The 22,439-nt window shown below is 44.5% G+C and overlaps 1 protein-coding gene across 6 annotated transcripts in view; it reads right to left on the bottom strand.

Annotated features, from left to right (window-relative positions):
- Positions 1–525: 525 nt before the first annotated feature.
- The window catches only part of LOC117647989, a 57,936-nt gene continuing 36,022 nt past the window's right edge, over positions 526–22,439 (bottom strand). The window contains exons 15-20 of one of the 6 annotated variants that reach the window (XM_034390027.1): positions 22,085–22,246; positions 21,854–22,010; positions 17,767–17,914; positions 9,527–9,672; positions 1,574–1,712; positions 542–1,481 (exon numbers count right to left, since the gene is read on the bottom strand). In XM_034390027.1, the coding sequence (XP_034245918.1) occupies positions 1,618–1,712; positions 9,527–9,672; positions 17,767–17,914; positions 21,854–22,010; positions 22,085–22,246 (708 nt within the window). In that variant the 3' untranslated portion in view covers positions 542–1,481; positions 1,574–1,617. Of the gene's footprint in view, positions 1,482–1,573; positions 1,713–9,526; positions 9,673–17,766; positions 17,915–21,853; positions 22,011–22,084; positions 22,247–22,439 lie in introns of those variants that run through there. The other 5 variants (XM_034390028.1, XM_034390030.1, XM_034390029.1 and 2 more) reach the window with 5 other exon arrangements.

Here is a 22,439-nt window from a genome sequence, read left to right on the forward strand (position 1 = left end):
GCAATCTCGATCGACAGCTTCCTCACAGGGTTCTTAATCACGTCGCTCCCCCCGCTGGGGAGGTGGAGGGGTGTGAACGGTGGTCTTTTCGCGTGCGTGGAAGTCGGATTGACGGTGCCAAGAAGGCCGAAGCAAGATCGCGGACGGAACCTTTTCCCACCCTACATCGCCCTGCTGATTATACACCTCGGTTTAACACTGAAGTGGGCCTGCTACACCCTGTTCTTCACGGAAAAAAGCAATTCGTTGACCCCACGAAAAAATACGTTGGTTCCGTGGTAACCGGAATAATTTGTCTGAGTATTGAAAAGATGGTTCGCGTAACGAGTAATTTGTTGCTACGACGAACAATCCGTTGGCGGAGCAAAAAACGTTATTTGGAGAGATAAAATCATAAATTTTGTTCCTTTGACGGGTCTTTTTTGTTGTGCTGACAGATTGCTAGCTTTACCAACAAGAATTTTGTTACTCAAACAAAGTTTTTGTTATTGAAACAAATATTTTCGGTTACCACGGAAGCAACGTACTTTTTCGTTGGGTCAGCGATATCCTCTTTTGTTGCCTTCCCTGCAATGCGCTTTCAAGACGTGTTCAAGGCGTAAAAATGACTTTGACTCCGACCTGGGTCACCACCAATTATATTTACCGTGTTATCATCAAATAACTTGAACCCATCGCCACATTTTGCCACGCAGGTATAATGTACAGAATCAGGCGAAGGGCCATCATGGTAAATTATGGAAATGAGGTAATAGGTTGTTGCGAGATACTTTGTTGTCAGTCTCAGTGGCACGCTCATCTTCCTCCTTACCTTCGAGCGATCCGCGAAGTGTGTTGCGGGTGGCCTACCAAGTGGCAACAAGGTTCTACTGCACCCATTTACACTACAACAATATATGCACTTTGCAAATCCAAGTGTGGTATAGGCATGCACTAAGCTAACGTGGACGCTCGTTCTAGGTTTGCAAGCGTGCACTGCAAATGCAAAGGTGGTACTTAGGTACAGTTTTTGGCGATAAAATTGAGTATCGCCAACAAACGGCATTACGGAGAAGTATTGCCTTCAGAACGGCGATACACAGAAGTATTGTGAGGGTGCGGGTTTCGGGGAGGTTCCGGCGAGAGAGATGGAGGTATGGCTAGGTTTTAAACACTGGGTTTATTCAGTACAGACAACAAGTACACAAGTACGAGTAGAGAGGCGACGGTCAGACTCGACGCAGGACGAGACGGGCAGAGGACGACTTGTCGCTGCTGCCGCTGGACTCAGAGTGACCCGACCGCTCGGGGTCGCGGAGGTCTCGGACCGAGGGCCGTCAAAGCCCTCACTTTTAGAGCATCAACCCGCTCCTCTGAATTGGAGATTTCTTGAAGCCTGCCTTTTTTCTTGGTAGACAGTTCAAAATCCTCTAGAGGTGGAGCTACATGTTTCAGGGCCAGTGGGACTTCTGCACGTTTCATCCGTTTCGGGAGTTCACCTTCTGATCGAGAAAGATAAAGAATTGTCAGATATTATTGGAGGCGAATTTCTTACTGAAAGCCAAAGATACAAGAACTTTGAGAATATTAGTACCTTGGTCCTGGAGCAGGCTGGTCGTTTGCACAGTGTCTTCCACTTCACGCAGGTTGGTTGAACAAAGGCTTTTGGTTGGAAAGCTTGAATCCAGAGAGCATGTTTCTATCATGACCAGGTTCCTCTTCAGAGGCGCACTCTGTAATGTAATCAAGGGAAAGAGTCATTAGGTCAGCCAAAAATTATAGATATGAATTGCTAGTCTAAATGAGGTTAAAATAAAGTAGAGACTAACATTAGAGAAGCTCCAGACAAAAAAAACCACTTGGTCGGCGACATCCTAGGAGCGGGCGCTTGTGGTGTTTTATCGGTTCCTTGTATGTATACGAACTGCCGAAAAGACACTTGGACGAAATCCGACACCCCCTGTGGCTTTGGTACGGGTCTAAACACCCCAAAAACAGCTGTTTTCGAGAGTTTGGGACTAGATGGGTTCTCTCAAACCGAGATCCACAAAAGTACCCAAATGGGTCTCAGATACTCAAAAAAATGCGCTCTTTCGAATGCCGTGTCGAACGAGGCTCTACGACGTCGGGTTTGGATGCTACGGGCTCTCAAAGTTGCTCAATTTCACCGTTTTTACTGAAGATTTGAGCATATCAGGGCCGTTTGAAGTAGACCATCGGAGATTTCGCTCCTCTTTGTCTTAAATGGTGCCTACCCATCGGTGAACACCCCCACAAAATTTCAGCCATGTCAGGCAATTTTTAGAGGAACTGTGAACAATTTAAGTTTTGGGTCATTTTACCACTGGGCTTAAGTGGTTTTGGGTCCAGAAAAAATAGTTTTTTTTAGCTATCTTCTTTTGATCAGCACCTCTTGAAACGCCTTTTTAACATGGTGCCTCAAAACGAGGACAAACTTGTCTTTTTCTCCAAGTTATGTTCCAATTACAGCTAGAAAAAGACAAGTTTGTCCTCGAAAAAAAGTTTTGAGGCACCATGTTAACAAGGTAGGTTTACGCCAGACCGCGTCTTGTCGTAACAGGCTTCGCGATGTCTCGCGGCCTGTTCCTCCAATCCGCGCCTGGCGTATCTACCTTGGCCTGCGGCGCTTGCCTGCCTTCGGCAGGCATTGGCTTGTCCATCGTCGGATACTTCTTACGTGTTGCATGTTGGGGGGCTCCGCCCCCCAGACCCCCCTTAATTCTAGATAGAGTTGCTTCATTTACAGATAACACGATCTTGACCGTTGTCACTTTTTAGCTTGTCAAGGCTGGGGGGCTCCGCCCCCCAGACCCCCCTTTCTTCAAGTCAGAGGTCATCTACCTGCAGAAAACTCGATTTTTCGCCGTTTTGTAGGTGTTTTTCGGCTATAAAAACTGAACCAGTTGAGCTAGGATAGTGAAATTTCGCGTGTGCCGAGCCGAAAACATACCTAATAAGCCTGCAAAATCTCAGCCAGATCGGCCGAGCCGTTCAGGAGGAGTAGTGTACACACACACACAGACACACACACAGACAGACAGACAGACAAAACTTTTCAACCGCACTGGAGTAACGGGCTTCGCTGTCGCTCAGCCAAAAAGGCGTTTCAAGAGGTGCTGATCAAAAGTAGATAGCTAAAAAAATTATTTTTTCTGGACCCAAAACCATTCTACAAACTGAAGTGTGTACTCAGTATGCATCTACAGGTGCATACTTACAAGTACACACTTACAGATGCATACCTCGCTGAGTACACATCTACAGATGCATACTTGGCAGGTATGCATCTGTAGATGTGTACTCAGCCAAGTATGCATCTGTAGATGTGTACTTGATACTGGGCATTTATATGGTGACAAGTACACACCTACTTCTGCATACTTGCCAAGTATGCACCTACAGATGCATACTTAACAGGTATGCATCTGTAGATGTGTACTCAGCTAGGTATGCATATGTAGGTGTGTAATTATAATTATGCATCTGTGGATGCATACTGAGTACACACTTAAGTTAGCACCTAAGCCCAGTGGTAAAATGACCCAAAACTTAAATTGTTCACAGTTCCTCTAAAAATTGCCTGACTTGGCTGAAATTTTGTGGGGGTGTTCACCGATGGGTAGGCACCATTTAAGACAAAGAGGAGCGAAATCTCCGATGGTCTACTTCAAACGGCCCTGATATGCTCAAATCTTCAGTAAAAATGGTGAAATTGAGCAACTTTGAGAGCCCGTAGCATCCAAACCCGACGTCGTAGAGCCTCGTTCGACACGGCATTCGAAAGAGCGCATTTTTTTGAGTATCTGAGACCCATTTGGGTACTTTTGTGGATCTCGGTTTGAGAGAACCCATCTAGTCCCAAACTCTCGAAAACAGCTGTTTTTGGGGTGTTTAGACCCGTACCAAAGCCACAGGGGGTGTCGGATTTCGTCCAAGTGTCTTTTCGGCAGTTCGTATACATACAAGGAACCGATAAAACACCACAAGCGCCCGCTCCTAGGATGTCGCCGACCAAGTGTTTTTTTAGGGGTTCCGACGAAGGAGGACCCCTATTGCCCGGGGCCGCTCAGAATTCTTCTTCTACGGACCCCCCAGGATGAACATTTCGCTCCCGCCATATTAATCCTTTTCATAAAACAATAAAAAGTCCAGAAAATCTTAAAAATTTATCGTGGAAATTTTCCGTAAACGACTAAAACATAAATTTGCAACAATCAAGCACCCTTATCCGTTCACATTTTCCAGAAACGTTTCGAAGAAAAAATGTGCCACTCCTCAAAAGTAAACTTCCTGCCTCATCAAAGTGACAAAAACTAATCACTGTTCTAAGAAAATAATAAAAACATGAAGAAAAATTCTCGATGAAAACGTCCCACTGCCATTATACCAACTGTCAAAATTTAAAGTCCATGATAAAAAGAAATTAAAACGCCGTAAAATTCACAAATGCCAATGTTCACTCATTGTACACTGATAAAACATTTACACATAATTCAAATCTGTCATAAGTAAAAACTTCACAGCAGAAAAGACAGAATAAATAGATTTTCCGCAGTTGGCAACAATTTTCTCGGCGTCTGCGCCCTTTCGAAAATCGCGAGGCTGAAAAAACGAGTAGTCGTGCATTGAAACTGCCCCTCCATTGTTGCTGAAGTTGGATTGTTTGGCTTGCTTTTAAAGGCTGCGGTTCTTGTCTCATGTTTTCCTCAATTCTATAACCAGCACGACGGTTGGTTTGACAAACTTTTTAAACTCGGGAGGGGTGCTTTCGGAACGCGGATGACTTTCGGTTGACGAACATGAGCGAGCACTGTAAATCGCGAGATCGCGAGATGGACTGAGATGGTCATTGTGTTAACTGAATCACTTTTGGGAATGTAAAAATATCGGTAGGATTCAAAGTTACGTAAATAACGGTAAAATTAACGTAATTAACGTTTAAATGACAGATTTCAAAATGATTTCCACAACCGGAACACGGTGCAATGCGTAAGCATTGGAATTTTTTTTTTGTCTGGAGCTTCTCTTATTGAAGGAGACACTAAACGTTGACAATAAGCTGTAACCCGGAGGATTTCGGAACACACACTCGGCAATATTGTGATTGAACCCTAAAACAAAAATAGAACAAGCATTAATTACAGGCCAAGCCTTGCAAATTCGTCTCAGAGGAAGGTAAAATTCCATTCATTTATTGGCTGTGCGATAGCGACGCCTGTTACTCGGGTGGCAGGGGCGTGCACAGCTCGCCTCCTCGGGAGGGGCGGTGGGACCTTTTTTTGAGGGACTTTGCCTAACTTCCAGGGGTTGGACGCCAAAACCTGCCTCAAAACTACACCTTTTGGGGTCCTTCGGGGGGGGGGGCGATCGCCCCCTCCGCCCCCCCCTTGTGCACGCCCGTGTCGGGTGGGGTTGAAAAGGTTTTCCTGTCTGCGTGCGTGTGTGTCCGCACTACTCCTGAACGGCTCGGCCGATCTCGGTGACATTTTGCACACTTTTTAGGTATATCCTTGGCTCAGCACACGCGAAATTTCACTATCCTAGCTCAACTGGTTTAGTTTTTATAGCCCCAAAACACTTAAAATCGGCGAAAAATTCTGCAGGCAGATCACTTCTGTCTTGGTAGAAGGGGGTCTAGCCCCCTACACTGGTAGAACTCAAGCGCAGTTTTACGCCTTTCTTCAAGCGTAGTAGAACTACGCTCGGCTTCAAGCATAGTTCTCCATTTGGCCCCTCTCCCGCCTATCTAAGGGCATGGGAGAATTTCTTCTCTACGCTTGACGTCAAGCGTAAAGTCTTCAAGCGTAGTTGTATGCTTGATCAAGCGTACAACTACGCTTCAGTTTTACCGGTGCAGCCTGGACAAGTGAAGAAGTTCCAAGGGTCAAGATCGAGTTATCTGTAGATGAAACAACTATCTAGAATGAAGCGGGGCTACGGGGCGGAGCCCCCCAGCACGCAACAAGTTAGAAAAATCGACGATGGACAAGCCATCACCTGCCGAAGGCAGGGTAGCGCCCGAGGGGTGAATCACTGTACGTTCTGGTGTACACGTGAGTACATGAGTACGGGTGAGTACACCTTGCTTTACCCATAAATTTCACATTTGTTAACATCTCAATCCTTTTTAAGCGTTTTAAACATCACTCAACGCCAAATCGGTCGAAAAACTAGTGAATTTCGCCCTTTTAAAACTTGTGAGTACACTGAGTACGGGAAAATTTGTACACATGAGTACACTAGTGATTCACCCCTCGGTAGCGCCGCAGGCCAAGGTAGGCACGCCAGCCGCGGATTGGAGGAACAGGCCGCGAGACATCGCGAAGCCTGTTACGACAAGACGCGGTCTGGCGTAAACCCCTTTTCAACCTGTTTGGAAACTGTAACAAGCTGGGTTGCCAGATTAGGCTAGAAACCGCCACTTAGGCTATTTTTTGGTCTCAGTCGGCGGGTCGAAATTCCGATTTACGGGAAACCGCAAATTAGGCTTAAAATAAAATAAATTTGGGCGGTTTTGATTCCAAATGGTCAAAATGGCCCTTTTTGGTTGTTTCGGCTTGTTTCGAGTCCGAGTTGAGATTACCTACACCTCGCCACAGAGGCCGTATGATCGCACCCTCTTATTTCTAGGATTTCAAGACGAAACCTTTGGGGTTAGGGCCTAGTTTAATCTGTTCAATCGTCAAGGAAAAATGAAGACTAACAATATAGAAATCTGATATTTGAATATTTTTCCCGAGAATTTAGGCGGGATGGTGCTTTTTGTTAGGCGGTTTTGGGCCATTTTGAAAGGTGGCGGGAAGCGGCGGGTTGAGCGCGCTCTGGTGGCGGGACGGTGCACTAGGGGTCTGGCAACCCTGTCGACCATCCACGCCTGGCGTATACATCTACCTTGGCCTGCGGCGCTAACCTGCCTTCGGCAGGCTGCCTTCCTAGGCAGACCGTAGAAATGGGCGTGATCCCCTCCAAAAAAGCATTTGGTCATCAAAATCTACACTAATGAGACTTAACTTTCGGTCGGAGGTCCGAATGGGTTCTATTTTCGTCATCAGCAGCCTCAAAAACATATAAAACGACATGAAAATTGACAAAAAGTTGAAAGAACGTATAAAGTTGTATTTTTTCTGCCGTTTTTGATGTGTTTTTAGGCAAATATGACCGAATGGATTGATATAGAGAGCTCAATTTTGGTGTGTGGCAAGCCAAGAACATACCTAATGACCCTGCAAAATCTCAGGCAGATCGGCCGAGCCGTTCAGGAGGAGTAGTGCGCGCACACACACACACACACACGCACGCCGACAGAAAAAGTTTTTTTAACCCCACTGCTCTACAAATCAAAGAGTGTACATGGTACGCTCTTACTGGAGCATGCCTGCAAGCACGCTCTAACTAGCGCATGCCTGCCAAGCATGCACTAACTAGTGCATACATGCCATGTACACGCTAACTGAAGCATACATCTACTGCATAAGGGATAGGGAGTTTTCTGCATCAGGAAGCGTGTACATGGCATGTATGCACTAGTTAGTGCATGCTTGGCAGGCATGCGGTAGCTAGAGCGTGCTTGCAGGCATGCTCTTGTTAGAGCATACTATGTACACTCTTTGATTTGTAGAGTGGAGTAACGGGCTTCGCTATTGCTCAGCCAACAATGAAGACTAATCAGGTTCAATATAGTTTCATTATTTTTCAAACTAATAATAGTACTTTTCCTGTATATTGCATCATTCACCTATTGACAATCCAAACTAAAATCTTGTAAGTGCCATTTTGATCGTAGTCAAACGGTTATTGAATGACACTCTAAGAAACCTAACATTTTTATTGAAGAAAGAATTGAAATTTAGACAAAAGTATAGTTATTATAAATGTATGTTGTTGGGAAGCAGAGAATTTACCTGTGATAATAACAGCACCCCCAACGTCTCCAATCCTCCACAGAAGATAAGTGTGTGATACAAGGTAGGTGTACGCCAGACCGTATCTTGTAACAGGCTTCGCGATGCTGAACCAGTCCCGACAATCCACGCCTGGTGTATACGCCTACCTTGGCCTGCGGCGCAAGCCTGCCTTCGACAGGCTACTCTCCCAGTCAAACCGTAGAAAAGAGCGTGATCCCCACCAAAATTAGTGTTGGTGATCAAAATCTTTTCTAGTGGGACTTATCTGTAGGTCAGGGGTCAGAATGGGTTCTATTTTCGTCATCAGCATCCTCCCAAACGAATGGAAACGACACGAAACCTGTCAAAAAAATGAACGTATCATAAAAGTTGTCTTTTTTCTGCCGTTTTTTTAGTGTTTCTTGGCCAATATGACCGAATTGATTGAGTTAGGAAGCTGAATTTTGGTGTGTGGTGAGCCAAGGATATACCTAATGACCCTGCAAAATCTCAGCCAGATCGGCCGAGCCGTTCAGGAGGAGTAGTGCGCGCGCGCGCACACACACACACACACACACACGCAGACAGAAAAAGTTTTTTAACCACACTGGAGTAACGGGCTTCGCTATCGCTCAGCCAATCATGACTGGCAGCCGTCCAGTTTTCGCAGACGCAAGCATAACTTCTCAAAGAATAAGTGAATTAATAACTTTCATGAATCAGAAACTTGCAAATCATCTTAGTTTCTGATTTTAAACCAAACTGAACGAGGTTAATCAAAACATAAACGAAGAAGTGACTGAATGTTGGATTTCTCATACTTTTACGTACGAAAAGTTTAGCGGGACGATTTTTAGAAAAAAGTAACACTCCGCTCCGCTGTTTTTGCTGCCGATTTCGGACACAATTAAGGCCTTAGCAATTGGTGTCAGCGATGGTGTCTCAACCCAAAGTCCAACAAGGATGGCATTGTTTGCACACACAGAGGAAGTCAGTGCATTTGATTTTTGTTGTCACTCGGTTCTTCCAGCATACGACACCAGATCAGCAGACAGTATAACCTCACCAGGGCACCAACTTCAAGAGAAAACATTTACAGTGTAACTTGAGTATGGTGGAATGTTTCGTGGAACTGCCCAAACTGGTTGGTTGGATTGAACAGTTGCTAGTATTTTCGATACCGTGAATTCGAGGTACGGCGGTCTCCGTTTTTCAAGCAGATCACGCCAGTAGGAAAACAGGCAATGTCGGGCTGGGCTTGACCAGACCGGGGGCGGGCCTGGTCGTTTACCAGTTAGGATTATTCTACAAGGAGGCGTCGATTTACCTGGCACTAATGACATAGACACTGAGCGTCCATGTTTCTGTCGACCATTGTCGGCAGAGGGCCACAGCGCGGGCCCTCCCCTGGCTCGGCTATGGGGACCAGCTCGAGCGCGTTGCTGAGGAGGGAGGCCCGAGGGGTGAATCACTAGTGTACTCATGTGTACAAATTTTCCCGTACTCAGTGTACTCACAAGTTTTAAAAGGGCGAAATTCACTAGTTTTTCGACCGATTTGGCGTTGAGTGATGTTTAAAACGCTTAACAAGGATTGAGATTTTAACAAATGTGAAATTTATGGGTAAAGCAAGGTGTACTCACCCGTACTCATGTACTCACGTGTACACCAGAACGCACAGTGATTCACCCCTCGGGGAGGCCCCCATGCGCTGCAGCGCCGCCAGGAAGGAATGCCACTCCGGCACCTTTTCGCGGAACTGCCGCAAGACGGCCGCCGGGACGACAAGCTGTGAACACGAGGAACAAACGTCAGGAAGGTTCTGCGGATAAGCAGTCAACAAAAGCGGCGAGTACTGGCTCCGCAGAACCTGCGGTTCACCCATCTGTTGACTGCATATGCGCCCCAACATGTAGAGTGCGCATAACACCTGCATGTGAATCTGAATCAAGCAGTCAACAAAAGCACAACAACACTGCCAATCCAAGTGTGAGACAGTCTCCCACTATTTAGTGCGAACCACGATGTCTAACGCTTTTTTGCAGACACCTGTACAGAATAGATTGCTGAGGAGAGCTTCTGGCATTGCCATCCCCAAAATAATCTACCTTAGATTTCACCCTGTGACTAAGTGTTTGAACTGACACGTTGCAAACAACCTGAAGTAATGGATCAGTAGCTAATTGCTAAGCCTGTCTTCATTTGGTGCGACAATGTTTTAGAGCAACTTGTTGAACTTAAATATTCCAAAAAACCTAAATAAATGGATCATTAATTTGTTAATGAGCTCAGCTCATTAGTCCAATCTCCTCAGACAAATCCGGGGTTTTTGACACTGAATATTAAGGTGGAACATTCTTATGATTAAAAGGGCAGCAAATCTTCTAAACCAAGGTAACTAATTAAACTCACATCGACTTTTGGCTGAAGCATAACATTTTTCTTCAATTTATATTCTTGACACCTCTCGTAAACTAGTAAAATTTGCTCGAAACAATTTAATTATAATTTTTTAGTGCACCTTGAGTTTGGATTTCTTTGTTTGTGTTCATACTACTCTACAAATCAAAGAGTGTACATGGTACGCTCTTACTGGAGCATGCCTGCAAGCACGCTCTAACTAGCGCATGCCTGCCAAGCATGCACTAACTAGTGCATACATGCCATGTACACGCTAACTGAAGCATACATTTACTGCATAAGGGATAGGGAGTTTTCTGCATCAGGAAGCGTGTCCATGGCATGTGAGCGATTCTCACGTTTCGGGGTAGTTTCGTTTCCTCTGACTCCTGTGCCCAAACGAGCGCAGATATCGACATGGGGCTTGTTTCTGATGTTAGGGAGGGCCATTGCCCACTAAACGCACTCATTTCGAAAAGTTCACGTTCGTTGGATTGGTCTACGTAGCGTTTGGAATACCCTAAATGTAACTTCCGTGATTGTCCAAAGAGAACATACACGAACTTTCCGCCCCCAGTGTGGCGGTGTGGTTCGAAAATGCTGCCAACTGTCGATGGGGATTCGAAGCTTGGCATGTCTCGAGCTAATTTCAACTGAAGACCAATACGCCAGACTTCTTTCAAAGGTACTTCTGCTGCAACGAAAAATGTCCACCGTATATTCAATTTCACTACACAAATTTCGAAAAGGCAGCTCTGGACTTCTCCCCAAGCCAAACTTTAAACTTTCCATGACACAAGCCATCAAAGTGGAGTCCCTGGGATATAATTGCATGGGTCGCGGAAATCTAAAATGCTGTACACGGTCTCAAAGCGGGCTAGAGCATTACAAAATGGTGTGTATCAACAATTACCTGTAACTTCCGTGGCACCCTTTACCCAATATTGCAGCAGCACTAAGTGAAAAAATTTTCCGCTTAAATGTCGGGCTTAGAGTATCATTTGACCCTGGAACGACTGTTAAGCCACAGCAAGCCCGAGTCAGCCGTTAAAGCCGATTTTCACACTTTGTAACTTCCGTGATAACGTAATTTCCGTGATCAAAACACCCACTAAAACGTATGGGAATACCTTATGGCTCATGTTTTTAGGAAGGAAGTACAAGGTCTTTACTATAAATACCATTGCCATAACTCCAGTATCATCCAGGACCCCAATAATCAGAAAAACTTAATTGGATATTTCTCACTTTCGGCAAATCAGAGACGCCAAAACTACCCCGAAACGTGAGAATCGCTCATGTAAAAATCAAGAACCTATAAAGCCCCAATCCGACTGACTCACTCACTCACTCATAGAAATGTTTGGGGTCAAGGAGTGGTCGTAGAGACTTGCGGTTTTTTCCATTCGATTCCAAATTTTGTGGAAAGATGGGGAAAAATCCCAAAAGTTGAAAATTCCTCACCGTTTCCGAGCAAACCTACTTTATCTTCGAAAAAGGGGAACAAATTCCTCACCGTTTCCGAGCAAACCTACTCACTCTTCAAAAAAGGGGACCGACCGACTAAAAATCAAGAACCTATAAAGCCCCAATCCGACTGACTCACTGACTCATAGAAATGTTTGGGGTGAAGGAGTGGTCGTAGAGACTTGCGGTTTTTTCCATTCGATTCCAAATTTTATGGGAAAATTGGGAAAAGTCCCAAAAGTCGAAAATTCCTTACCGTTTCCGAGAAAACCTACTTTATCTACAAAAAAGGGGAACAAATTTCTCACCGTTTCCGAGCAAACCTACTCAATCTTCAAAAAAGGGGACCGACCGACTAAAAATTTTTATTCGCCCCATCGGTAGGCTTGGTCGAGACATTTCCGAAACTATGCCACAATCGGGTCCCCGTCACCGGCAACATTCTCAAAACGATTAAAAAGGCCTTAAATTAACAAAATCCACTCAATCTTTAAAAAAGGGGACCGACCGACTGAAAATTTTTATTCGCTCTATCGGCAGGTCTGGTCGAGACATTTCCGAAACTGTGCCGCAATCGGGTCCCGTCACCGGCAATCCGACTGACACTGACTGACTGACTCACTCATAGAAATGTTTGGGGTCAAGGGGTGGTCGTAGAGACTTTCGGTTTTTTCCATTCACCTCTATCCTTGTCAAAGCAGTCTTCAATATTTTCCGGACCTTGTGTGCACCCATTGACTGCCACAGTAGCCAATGCAATAAAAGCTATCTATTTGGGCAGTAAAAGTAGCTTAATTATATGGTCAAAAGTTGTTAAATAGACCTTTCAAAGAAGCAGTACATTTACTTCCATGGAAAATTTGCCTTTGGTCACCTTGGACGTACTGAAAATACTTCGGCACGCGCCCCACACATGCGGGGGTCTGGGGGCGGAGCCCCCAGCGAGCAGCGCGAGTTAAGAACCTATAAAGCCCCAATCCGACTGACTCACTCACTCACTCATAGAAATGTTTGGGGTCAAGGAGTGGTCGTAGAGACTAGCGGTTTTTTCCATTCGATTCCAAATTTTGTGGAAAGATGGGGAAAAATCCCAAAAGTTGAAAATTCCTCACCGTTTCCGAGCAAACCTACTTTTTATCTTTATAAAAGGGGAACAAATTCATCACCGTTTCCGAGCAAACCTACTCAATCTTCTAAAAAGGGGACCGACCGACTAAAAATTTTTATTCGCCCCATCGGTAGGTCTGGTCGAGACATTTCCGAAACTGTGCCGAAATTGGGTCCCCGTCACTGGCAACATCCGCAAAAAACGATTAAATAGGCCTAAATTCAAGAAAATCCACTCAATCTTGAAAAAAGGGGACCGACCGACTAAAAATTTTTATTCTCTCCATCGGTAGCACTCTACAAAAAATGTCCTGTCAACGCCGTTAATTTATTACCAATGTTTGCTGTTATGCAATTCACGGTGTTTGCTGTGAATTAGTTCACGGCGTTCACTGTGATCTCGGTTACAGTGTTCACTGTGATCTGGCCACAGTAAACGCCGTGAATTGGAGCCTGATTTGCTGTACTTCGGTGCTCAGCTGCGTCAAACTCACAGTGTTTACTGGGGACCAGATCACAGTGAACACCGCGAACAAGATCACAGTGAATCCCGTGAGCAGATCACAGTAAACGCTGTGAATTGACCTACAGTGAAAACTGGTAATAAATTAACGGCATTTACAGGACATTTTTGGTAGAGTGAGGTCTGGTCGAGACATTTCCGAAACTGTGCCGCAATCGGGTCTGTGTCACTGGCAACATCTTTAAAAAACGATTAAATAGCCCTAAATTCAAGAAAATCCACTCAATCTTTAAAAAAGGGGACCGACCGACTGAAAATTTATATTCTCCCCATCGTTAGGTCTGGTCGAGACATATCCGAAACTGTGCCGCAATCGGGTCCCCGTCACCGGCAACATCCTCAAAACGATTAAATAGGCCTTCAAGAACCTATAAAGCCCCAACCCGACTGACTCACTCACTCACTCACTCATAGAAATGTTTGGGGTCAAGGAGTGGTTGTAGAGACTTGCGTTTTTTTCCATTCACCTCTATCCTTGTCAAAGCAGTCTTCAATCTTTTCCGGACCTTGTATGCACCCATTGACTGCCACAGTAGCCAATGCAATACAAGCTATCTGTTTGGGCAGTAAAAGTAGCTTAATTATATGGTCAAAAGCTGTTAAATAGACCTTTCAAAGAAGCAGTACATTTACTTCCCTAGAAAATTAGCCTTTAGTCACCACGGACTTACTGAAAGTACTTCGGCACGCGCCTCACACATGCGGGGGTCTGGGAGCGGAGCCCCCAGCGAGCAGCGCGAGTTACACAATATTGCTAATTAATTGAAATTAATCAGTATTTTTTCGATTAATTTATTGTTTTATCTCAAATGTTTGCAGTAAGGTGAGGCTTGTGGTGGACTGCTCCCAGGCGGGTGAACTGACAGCGTGACTCGAGGCTGAATCTGGTAGTGCCTGATATTTGAATTGGAACCTAGCCGTCGGGCGGGAGGCATATACACCTGAAACTAGAAGGTCCAACCTATCCTAACAAAACCTAACGGACTTGCCACAGATCTTACCGTACTCGCGACAGATCATACTCTACAAATCAAAGAGTGTACATAGTATGCTCTAACTGGAGCATGCCTGCAAGCACGCTCTAGCTAGCGCATGCCTGCCAAGCATGCACTAACTAGTGCATACATGCCATGTACACGCTAACTGAAGCATACATTTACTGCATAAGGGATAGGGAGTTTTCTGCATCAGGAAGCGTGTACATGGCATGTATGCACTAGTTAGTGCATGCTTGGCAGGCATGCGCTAGTTAGAGCGTGCTTGCAGGCATGCTCCAGTAAGAGCGTACCATGTACACTCTTTGATTTGTAGAGTACTCTAGCGCGATAGATCTTACTCTAACGTGGCACATCTCACGCTACTCGTAACAGATCATTCTCCAACGCGGCAGATCTTACGCTACTCGTTACAGATCTAACTCTAAAGCAGCAGATCCTTTGCTGCTCGTGACAGATCACGCTCTAAGGTAGCAGATCTCACTTCACGTGACAAGTTCTTAGTCTTACGCGGCTGATCTTACGTTTCTCGTTACAGATCTGACACTAACGCGGCAGACCCTGCGCTACTCGTGACAGATCCTACTCTAACGTGGCAGATCTTGCACTCGCGTGACAAGTTCTTTCTCTTACGCAGCTGATTTTACGCTACTCGTGACAAATCATAGCCTGACCCAACAGATCTCTACCGCCACTCTTGCAATGTCAATTCACCCACCTGGAAGTTGTCCACTCAAAGCATCGCCTTACTCCAAACGTTTGAAATTAAAAAAAAAATTACTTGTATTAATACTGATTAATTTTCATTAATTTTGTAATAATTTCAAATAATTTTGTAATTTTGATGATTAATTTGTGTTTAATGGGAAAATTGATAAAGATTGATTTGGTTCAGGCGTGCGGGGATACAGTGAGCCACTCCCCACCCCTAGCGAATATGCGTTTATAAAAATAAAATTAATTGCTGTATATCTGGTGAGATTTATATCTTGCGGGATTATATCTGGTGGGAAAGTATATCTGGTGAGGCAACCGGCAAACCCCTCAAAAGTCCTCATTTCGAGAAAAAAAATTATTTTTTAAATTTTCAATGTACTTATTTTACTAAAATTGACCAAAAACTAACAGGCCACAGCTCAGCCAAATGTTAATATTTTTCAACCAAATACTTTTTGGGGTGGTTTTAGGTAAACAACAATGATTTAAGACTGTTTGGAGCTAAATCTGAGGGGGCCGGGATATCACTGCAAATGCAAAGGCGATACTTAAGTACATTTTTCGGCGATACAATTGTGTATCGCCAATAAACGGCCTTACGGAAAAGTATTGCCATCAGAACGGCAATACACAAAAGTATCGCCAAAATTTGGCGATACTTTGTGGTATTGCCACAACCACGGCATTGACGGCAATACTTCGAAGTATCGCCAAATTTTGGCGATACTTTTGTGTATCGTCGTTTTGAAGGCAATACTTTTCCGTAAGGCCGTTTATTGGCGATACTTGATTGTATCGCCAAAAAAGGTACCAAAAGTACTGCCATTGGATTTACAGTGATATCAAACGCCGTTCAAGTTGACCTGGATTCGCCCAAGATCGCAATCTATAAAAGCATTTTGTTTTCGATTTTATCCTGGCAGAAGCGCAAAACGAGTCCGTGGCTCCGATTCCAGCGACTCATTAAGTAGGGCTCCTTTACCCTCTTGCCGACCCCTCGCTGCAAAGGTCTGGCCGAGACTAATCGAAAACTGCCATAAAAATTTTTATTCGGTCGACCCCCTTCCTTAAATCCTGATCTGGCCAACTGGCAACCGGTTGGGTCGGGACCAGCTCTATTCGATTTGTCTCGTCGTCCTGATTCCAAAAATATCCCTACATGACGTGCGAGCACCCCTTATGGCAGAGATCCTCTTCCAGCTCATGTAAACCATGATGCACTTGCAGCAGCCCTTGTGCGACTCGGACGGGATTTGCACCACCGGATTATTTGTTCGTATGGTACTCCTGAAGTACCCTCCGATTTTGGATATTCTAGCTCAACTCCTTCCTTGCACACAGATGCCAACAACGTTAACACGACGGTTCGCACAATTTTTTTCACACACTGAAGTTAGCCTAGTGTGATTTCACACGTGTTTCGCACGATATTTTTCACACAATTTTCATTTGACTTACAATGCCAATGAACACAATTTTAGTCTAAAAAGTAACAAGGCTACATGGGCACTTTTTACGCCATGTTTTGGCAGAAGCAGTGGGGACTATTGCATGACTTTGCCTCAGACCAAAAACTTGTGAAGACCAAAAAAGCAACTTATCGCGAAGAACATAAAATTAAGTTGGACGCTTCGTTTCCTGACCGTACTGAAAGAAATAAGTTGAAAATTTACTAAACTTTCTCTAGAAAACAAATAACTCAAGGTTCCTCCGTGTGAATTTACGACGGATCGTTGTGAATCTACAAGGAATCTTCGGAAATTTACGTTGGTTCGTGAATTTTCGGAAATCACTGAAGAACCATCGTAAATTTACCAAGGATCTGTCGGCAACATTTTTTCCAGAGGTACCTTCGTACCTTCATGATGAGTTTTATTTTTACAGCGCAATGTTAAACGGCTCACATAAAAAGTGTGTAAAAATGTGAAGAACTCAGAAAATGTAAAACAGGAATTTGTGTGAAAAAAATTATGCGAAACCGTTTCGGTAGACCGGCTCAAATTTCCCGAAGGTTCGAAATGTCGATGCGCGGAAACGGAATTCGGTTCCTTTCCGGATTCTAAGAATCTGGGAATTTTTCGGGATTTTTGAGGTCACCGGAAGTGGTCCCGCACGGCAGGGTAAGCTAGGCGCTAGCGAATCATATGTATGTAAAAGAAATTGAGTGAACAGTCGTAGAACCCCGACGACACTAAGGCAAATGCATGTAGAGAAAATTTTATGATTTTGACCAACGGGAAAACTTTGCAATTTTATCATAGCCAAATGTGGCGAGATATCGCAAAACCCTTTGACGTGGGATCTTTTTACGGTATGATGACTACTATCCCTGAAAAAAGTTTCATCCATATCAGAGAGGTTGGATTTTCAAGAGTTCATGGTTCAGTTTGGCATGGAATCGCCCAGTTGCGTTACACTAATACGCCACTTTGCAAATTTGTGAACAACTTACATACCGTCCATTCTTCGTGAGGGATTCTATCAGGCTGCACTTCGTGTCTGAAAGCACTGTTTTTATTCGGAAGGTTCCAAATTAAACTACATATGACAGAGTGTTCATACATATTTTAAGGATTGGCACAAAACAATAGTTGACGAAATGGGCGCGGGATTGTCACTCATCCCGCCTCTAAATTGTCACGGCTTGACGAATGACGTGATCCAGTCCACGTACTGCGACACGTCGGTGAGCGCGTAGATATCCCTGTCGTCCCCGTCTTTGAGGCGGGCGGACACGACCCCGGCCAGGAACCAGGACCCATGCTGCATGACAACGGCACCGCCGCCACTGTCGCCCTGCAGCAGCCCCGACTCTGGTGTGCCTGGAAGCAGTGTTCATATGGAGCGTACGGACGTTCCGTACCTCCGTACCCTATTCTTCTGCACCTTTTCCGTACAAAAGTACGGAATTTTTCACAGTGAAATTTGGCTCCGTAATTATGTTACATCGCACACTCTCAGACCCACATGGACTTTTTTCTCTCTTGCTTATTGCGTTTATTGAGCAAACGTTAAATGTACTATTTTCTTCTTAACTATGCACAATTTTGATCGTAATGAAGATAAAATTGTCAATAGATCATGTAGAAATTGAAACGTACGTTGCAAATGACAAAAAGTCCGGTTTAATGGACTAAGTACATTATACGATGAACAAAATAGTGCATAGATAAAAAGAAAGTAGTACTTATTACGTTTGCACAAAAACCTTTATGGCAAGAGATAAAACGTCAATACGAGTCTGAGCGTGCACGCTAAGAGGTCTCGAACCGAATCTCTCCGAAACGACTCGTTGACGTACAGACAGACAGGCCGATAGAAATAATTTTAGCCCCACCCGAGTAAATCTAAAAGCAGATTGAGGGGGTTTCGAGACAAAGAAACAATGCAAAACATTGCTCATGAGGTGCAATGCCTCCCCATTCCCGCGCATTAGCATAGGGCATTTTCGAGACGCATTGCACGTAAGGTTCAATATGGCTATGGCATTGCACGTATGGCGCGATATCTCAGCTGCATTGCACCATACGTGCTACACACAGCGTTTGGAATCTCAGTGTTTACTGTCACGTCGGATTTTGGTATGACTTTCCTCATGAAACGCATTGTACGCACCAGTCCACATGGAACATTTACGCCAGATGACGGCGTGACACACGCATCAAGCCGTTTTTCGGTGTGAATTTCTTTTCACGCCAATGTTTGGCGTGGCACTCTGTCACGCCATAATTTGACCACACTGCCAATCAAAGTGTGAGACAGTCTCACACTATTTAGTGCGAACCACGATGTCTCACGCTTACAAGTGTGAGCCACGTGTGTCCCACGCTTGCAAGTGTGAGACACGGTATGTCTCACACTTGCAAGCGTGAGACACGGTATGTCTCACACTTGCAAGCGTGAGACAAGGTTTGTCTCTCACATGCAAGCGTGAGACAAGGTTTGTCTCACACTTACGAGCGTGGATCCTGTGGCATTAAACCACAGGGAACCAAAGGCACTCTACAAATCAAAGAGTGTACATAGTATGCTCTAACTGGAGCACGCCTGCAAGCCGAGGGGTTACCCACTCCGGGAATCATGTGTACACTCAGTCCGGGAATCATTCCTAAATCTTTCAAAATTTGATGGAAAATCCTCATAGTTTCAATTTAAAGTCATGGTAACCATGTGATACACACAAAAACATTCCAATACAAAGAAAATTTTCGAAAGTTCTCTCTTTTTCTCAGAGATATGTTCTGGGAATCGCGGGAATCCGGAATCGTGTGTACACTAAAGCAACGAGTGGGTAACCCCTCGCTGCAAGCACGCTCTAGCTAGCGCATGCCTGCCAAGCATGCACTAACTAGTGCATACATGCCATGTACACGATAACTGAAGGATACATTTACTGCATAAGGGATAGGGAGTTTTCTGCATCAGGAAGCGTGTACATGGCATGTATGCACTAGTTAGTGCATGCTTGGCAGGCATACGCTAGCTAGAGCGTGCTTGCAGGCATGCTCCAGTAGAGCATACCATGTGCACTCTTTGATTTGTAGAGCAGTAAGAGTGGGACAAACCGTGTCTCACACTTGCAAGCGTGGGACAAGCGGGTGATTCCGCGCGTAGAGGGCGTTTTCGTGTCCACACACTCCCCAGGGTAAACTTCTTCGAGTGCAGTCCATTTATGCACTTAAGATTCTTGTTTGGCACCAGACTAGCTTGTTCCCTTTGTATACGGACTTTCAAAGCCAACCTGTGACACCGGAGGGGGGCTAAAAGGGTCGATTTTGTAAGTTCCGTCATGTCCATTCGCACCTTACACCAACTTTGCGGCTCTGTAACCATTTGTTCCATTCTAATCTTCGAATTCCACACACACACCCATCAAATCTCTAACGTATAGTGACTATCTTGCTTGAATCTTAGGGGTGGGTGCCGTCCGTTAGGGGAAGTGCACGGGCCACGCGCTTCGCAGGCCTCGAGGGGAGTAGTGGGGGCACCCATGTACAAAATTTCAGCTTCCCAGCTCGAAAAACTTAAAAAATATTACGATGACTAAAAGCGTTACGCTTAATTTTGTCGGGAGTGTATTACCATCCTCAATGTGTGTACAAATTTGAAACGAAATCGTAGACCGAAAGTTTACGAGATCTTATACCTTTAAAAAAATACGTTTAGCCCGAAAGCTACATGGGGCCATTCCACGTCAAACCATCATGGTCCAAAACGCACTTGCTCAGATCCGGCCCCTAATTTTTTTCTGTCATAGCCTACCACTCAAGGACCACTCATATTAATTTTTGTGAAAAAATATTTAGAACTTTGGCAGTGGCGATTTTTTGAAATGTAAAAAAAAAAAATTCAAAACTTTTTTTAAGTTTTTTTTTAAATTGTGTCTTTAGGCGCTCAAATGGGTTGAAAACAGTAAATAGAAACATAATAAAGTGAGAAACAAGGTTGGGACCCTCAGTCTTCGCCTAAAAGGGCGTTTTTGACCAAAAATAACGGTTTTTTGAATTCCCAAAATACGCCATCTTACACCATATTGGTATCAAAGGGCCCTAGGGGGGTACTCTAACTGCCAGCAAAATATTGGGGACGGCAATCCATAAACACGAGAGATATTGTCAAAAAACGCTAAAAGTTATCATAGTAGATCGTCAAAAATTGACTTTGACACCTAAATTGCTCCCGTGCATTAAAATGTTGTCCTAGTGTCTGTCTTAACTCTCTGGAACCATTTCGAGGTGAAAGTCAGCATTACAAGAGTTGAGGCCCACGATTTCTCGCTGTGTAGTGCCTCAACTCTTGTAATGCTGACTTTCACCTCGAAATGGTTCCAGAGAGTTAAGACAGACACTAGGACAACATTTTAGTGCACGGGAGCAATTTATGTGTCAAATAGTCAATTTTTAACGATCCACTAAGATAACTTTTAGCGTTTTTTGACAATATCTCTCGTGTTTATGCACTGTGGCAAAACGGTGCGGAAAATTCTGTTAATTTTTTTGCCAGGATTCTCCGTAGCCCTCTTATCAATATTCTCCGTAGGCTCTTACAGAATTCTCCGTAGGGCCGCACAGTATTCTCTGTAAGTCCGCACAGTCTTCTCCGTAGGACCTGGAAGACTGTATAGTCCTACGGAGATCACTGTAAGGTCCTACGGAGAATACTGTGCGGTCCTACGGAAAATGCTGTAAGAGCCTACGGAGAATATTGATAAGGGGGCTACGGAGAATTCCCACAAGCTGCTTACAGAATTTTCCGTAGGTTTTTGCCACAGTGTGGATTGCCGTCCCCAATATTTTGCTGGCAGTTAGAGTACCCCCCTAGGGCCCTTTGATACCAATATGGTCAAAAAGTAAGATGGCGTATTTTGGGAATTCAAAAAACCGTTATTTTTAGTCAAAAACGCCCTTTTAGGCGAAGATTGAGGGTCCCAACCTTGTTTCTCACTTTATCATGTGGCTATTTACTGTTTTCAACCCATTTGAGCGCCTAAAGACACAATTTTTAAAAAACTTAAAAAAAGTTTTGAATTTTTTTTTGAAATTTTGAAAAAATTGCCACGGCCAAAGTTCTGAATATTTTTTTACAAAAGTTTATATGAGTGGTCCTTGAGTGGCAGGCTATGACAGAAAAAATTGGGAGCCGGATCTGACCAAGTGCGTTTTGGACCATGATGGTTTGACGTGGAATGCCCCACATTCCTCACATCGCAAAGACAGAATAAAGGCCACAGATAATGGACCTACAGATTTGTGTGCTCTTACCCCTTTTTCGCTGTGCGCAAAACTTGTCGAGCGTCACGTAAGCAACGTGCGGACCATTCTTTGTCATCAGGGCCAAACAGTCGTCGAAAGTGAGCTGCCTCAGGGTCACGGACGCCAGGTCCGTCAAGACGGTCGTCTCGTTGCCCCAGCCAGCGACCTGCGAAGCTCCATCGTCAACAACGGATTGGATGATTCCAAAAGAAAGTGTTGCAGGTGAAATTGTAACTGCACCTTGACGTCAGCTGACAAGACGGGCTTCACATTCTTATCAATGCAGATTGGTGAAATTTTCTTGCTGATGGGGCTGCAGTTTTTCAGTTCAAGCACTGCTATGTCGGAAACCAGCTTGGATATGTAGCCCAAATAGTGAGGATGCTTGATAATTCTTTTGACCTGCATTTTAAAAGAACAGCAATAATCAAAGTATACTCTACTGAATAAACATTGCACATTGTATGGAGTCATTACTGCATTCATCGTGATGTATGCAGCAAATAGCATGGACATGGCTGGTTTTCAGCAATTATTGCAGTTCTTGAACTTTTTTACTTCCTACATAGTACTGCAAACAGAAACGACATAACGT

This window comes from Thrips palmi, unplaced genomic scaffold, assembly GCF_012932325.1.
Source record: "Thrips palmi isolate BJ-2018 unplaced genomic scaffold, TpBJ-2018v1 HiC_scaffold_3, whole genome shotgun sequence".
NCBI lineage: Eukaryota > Metazoa > Arthropoda > Insecta > Thysanoptera > Thripidae > Thrips > Thrips palmi.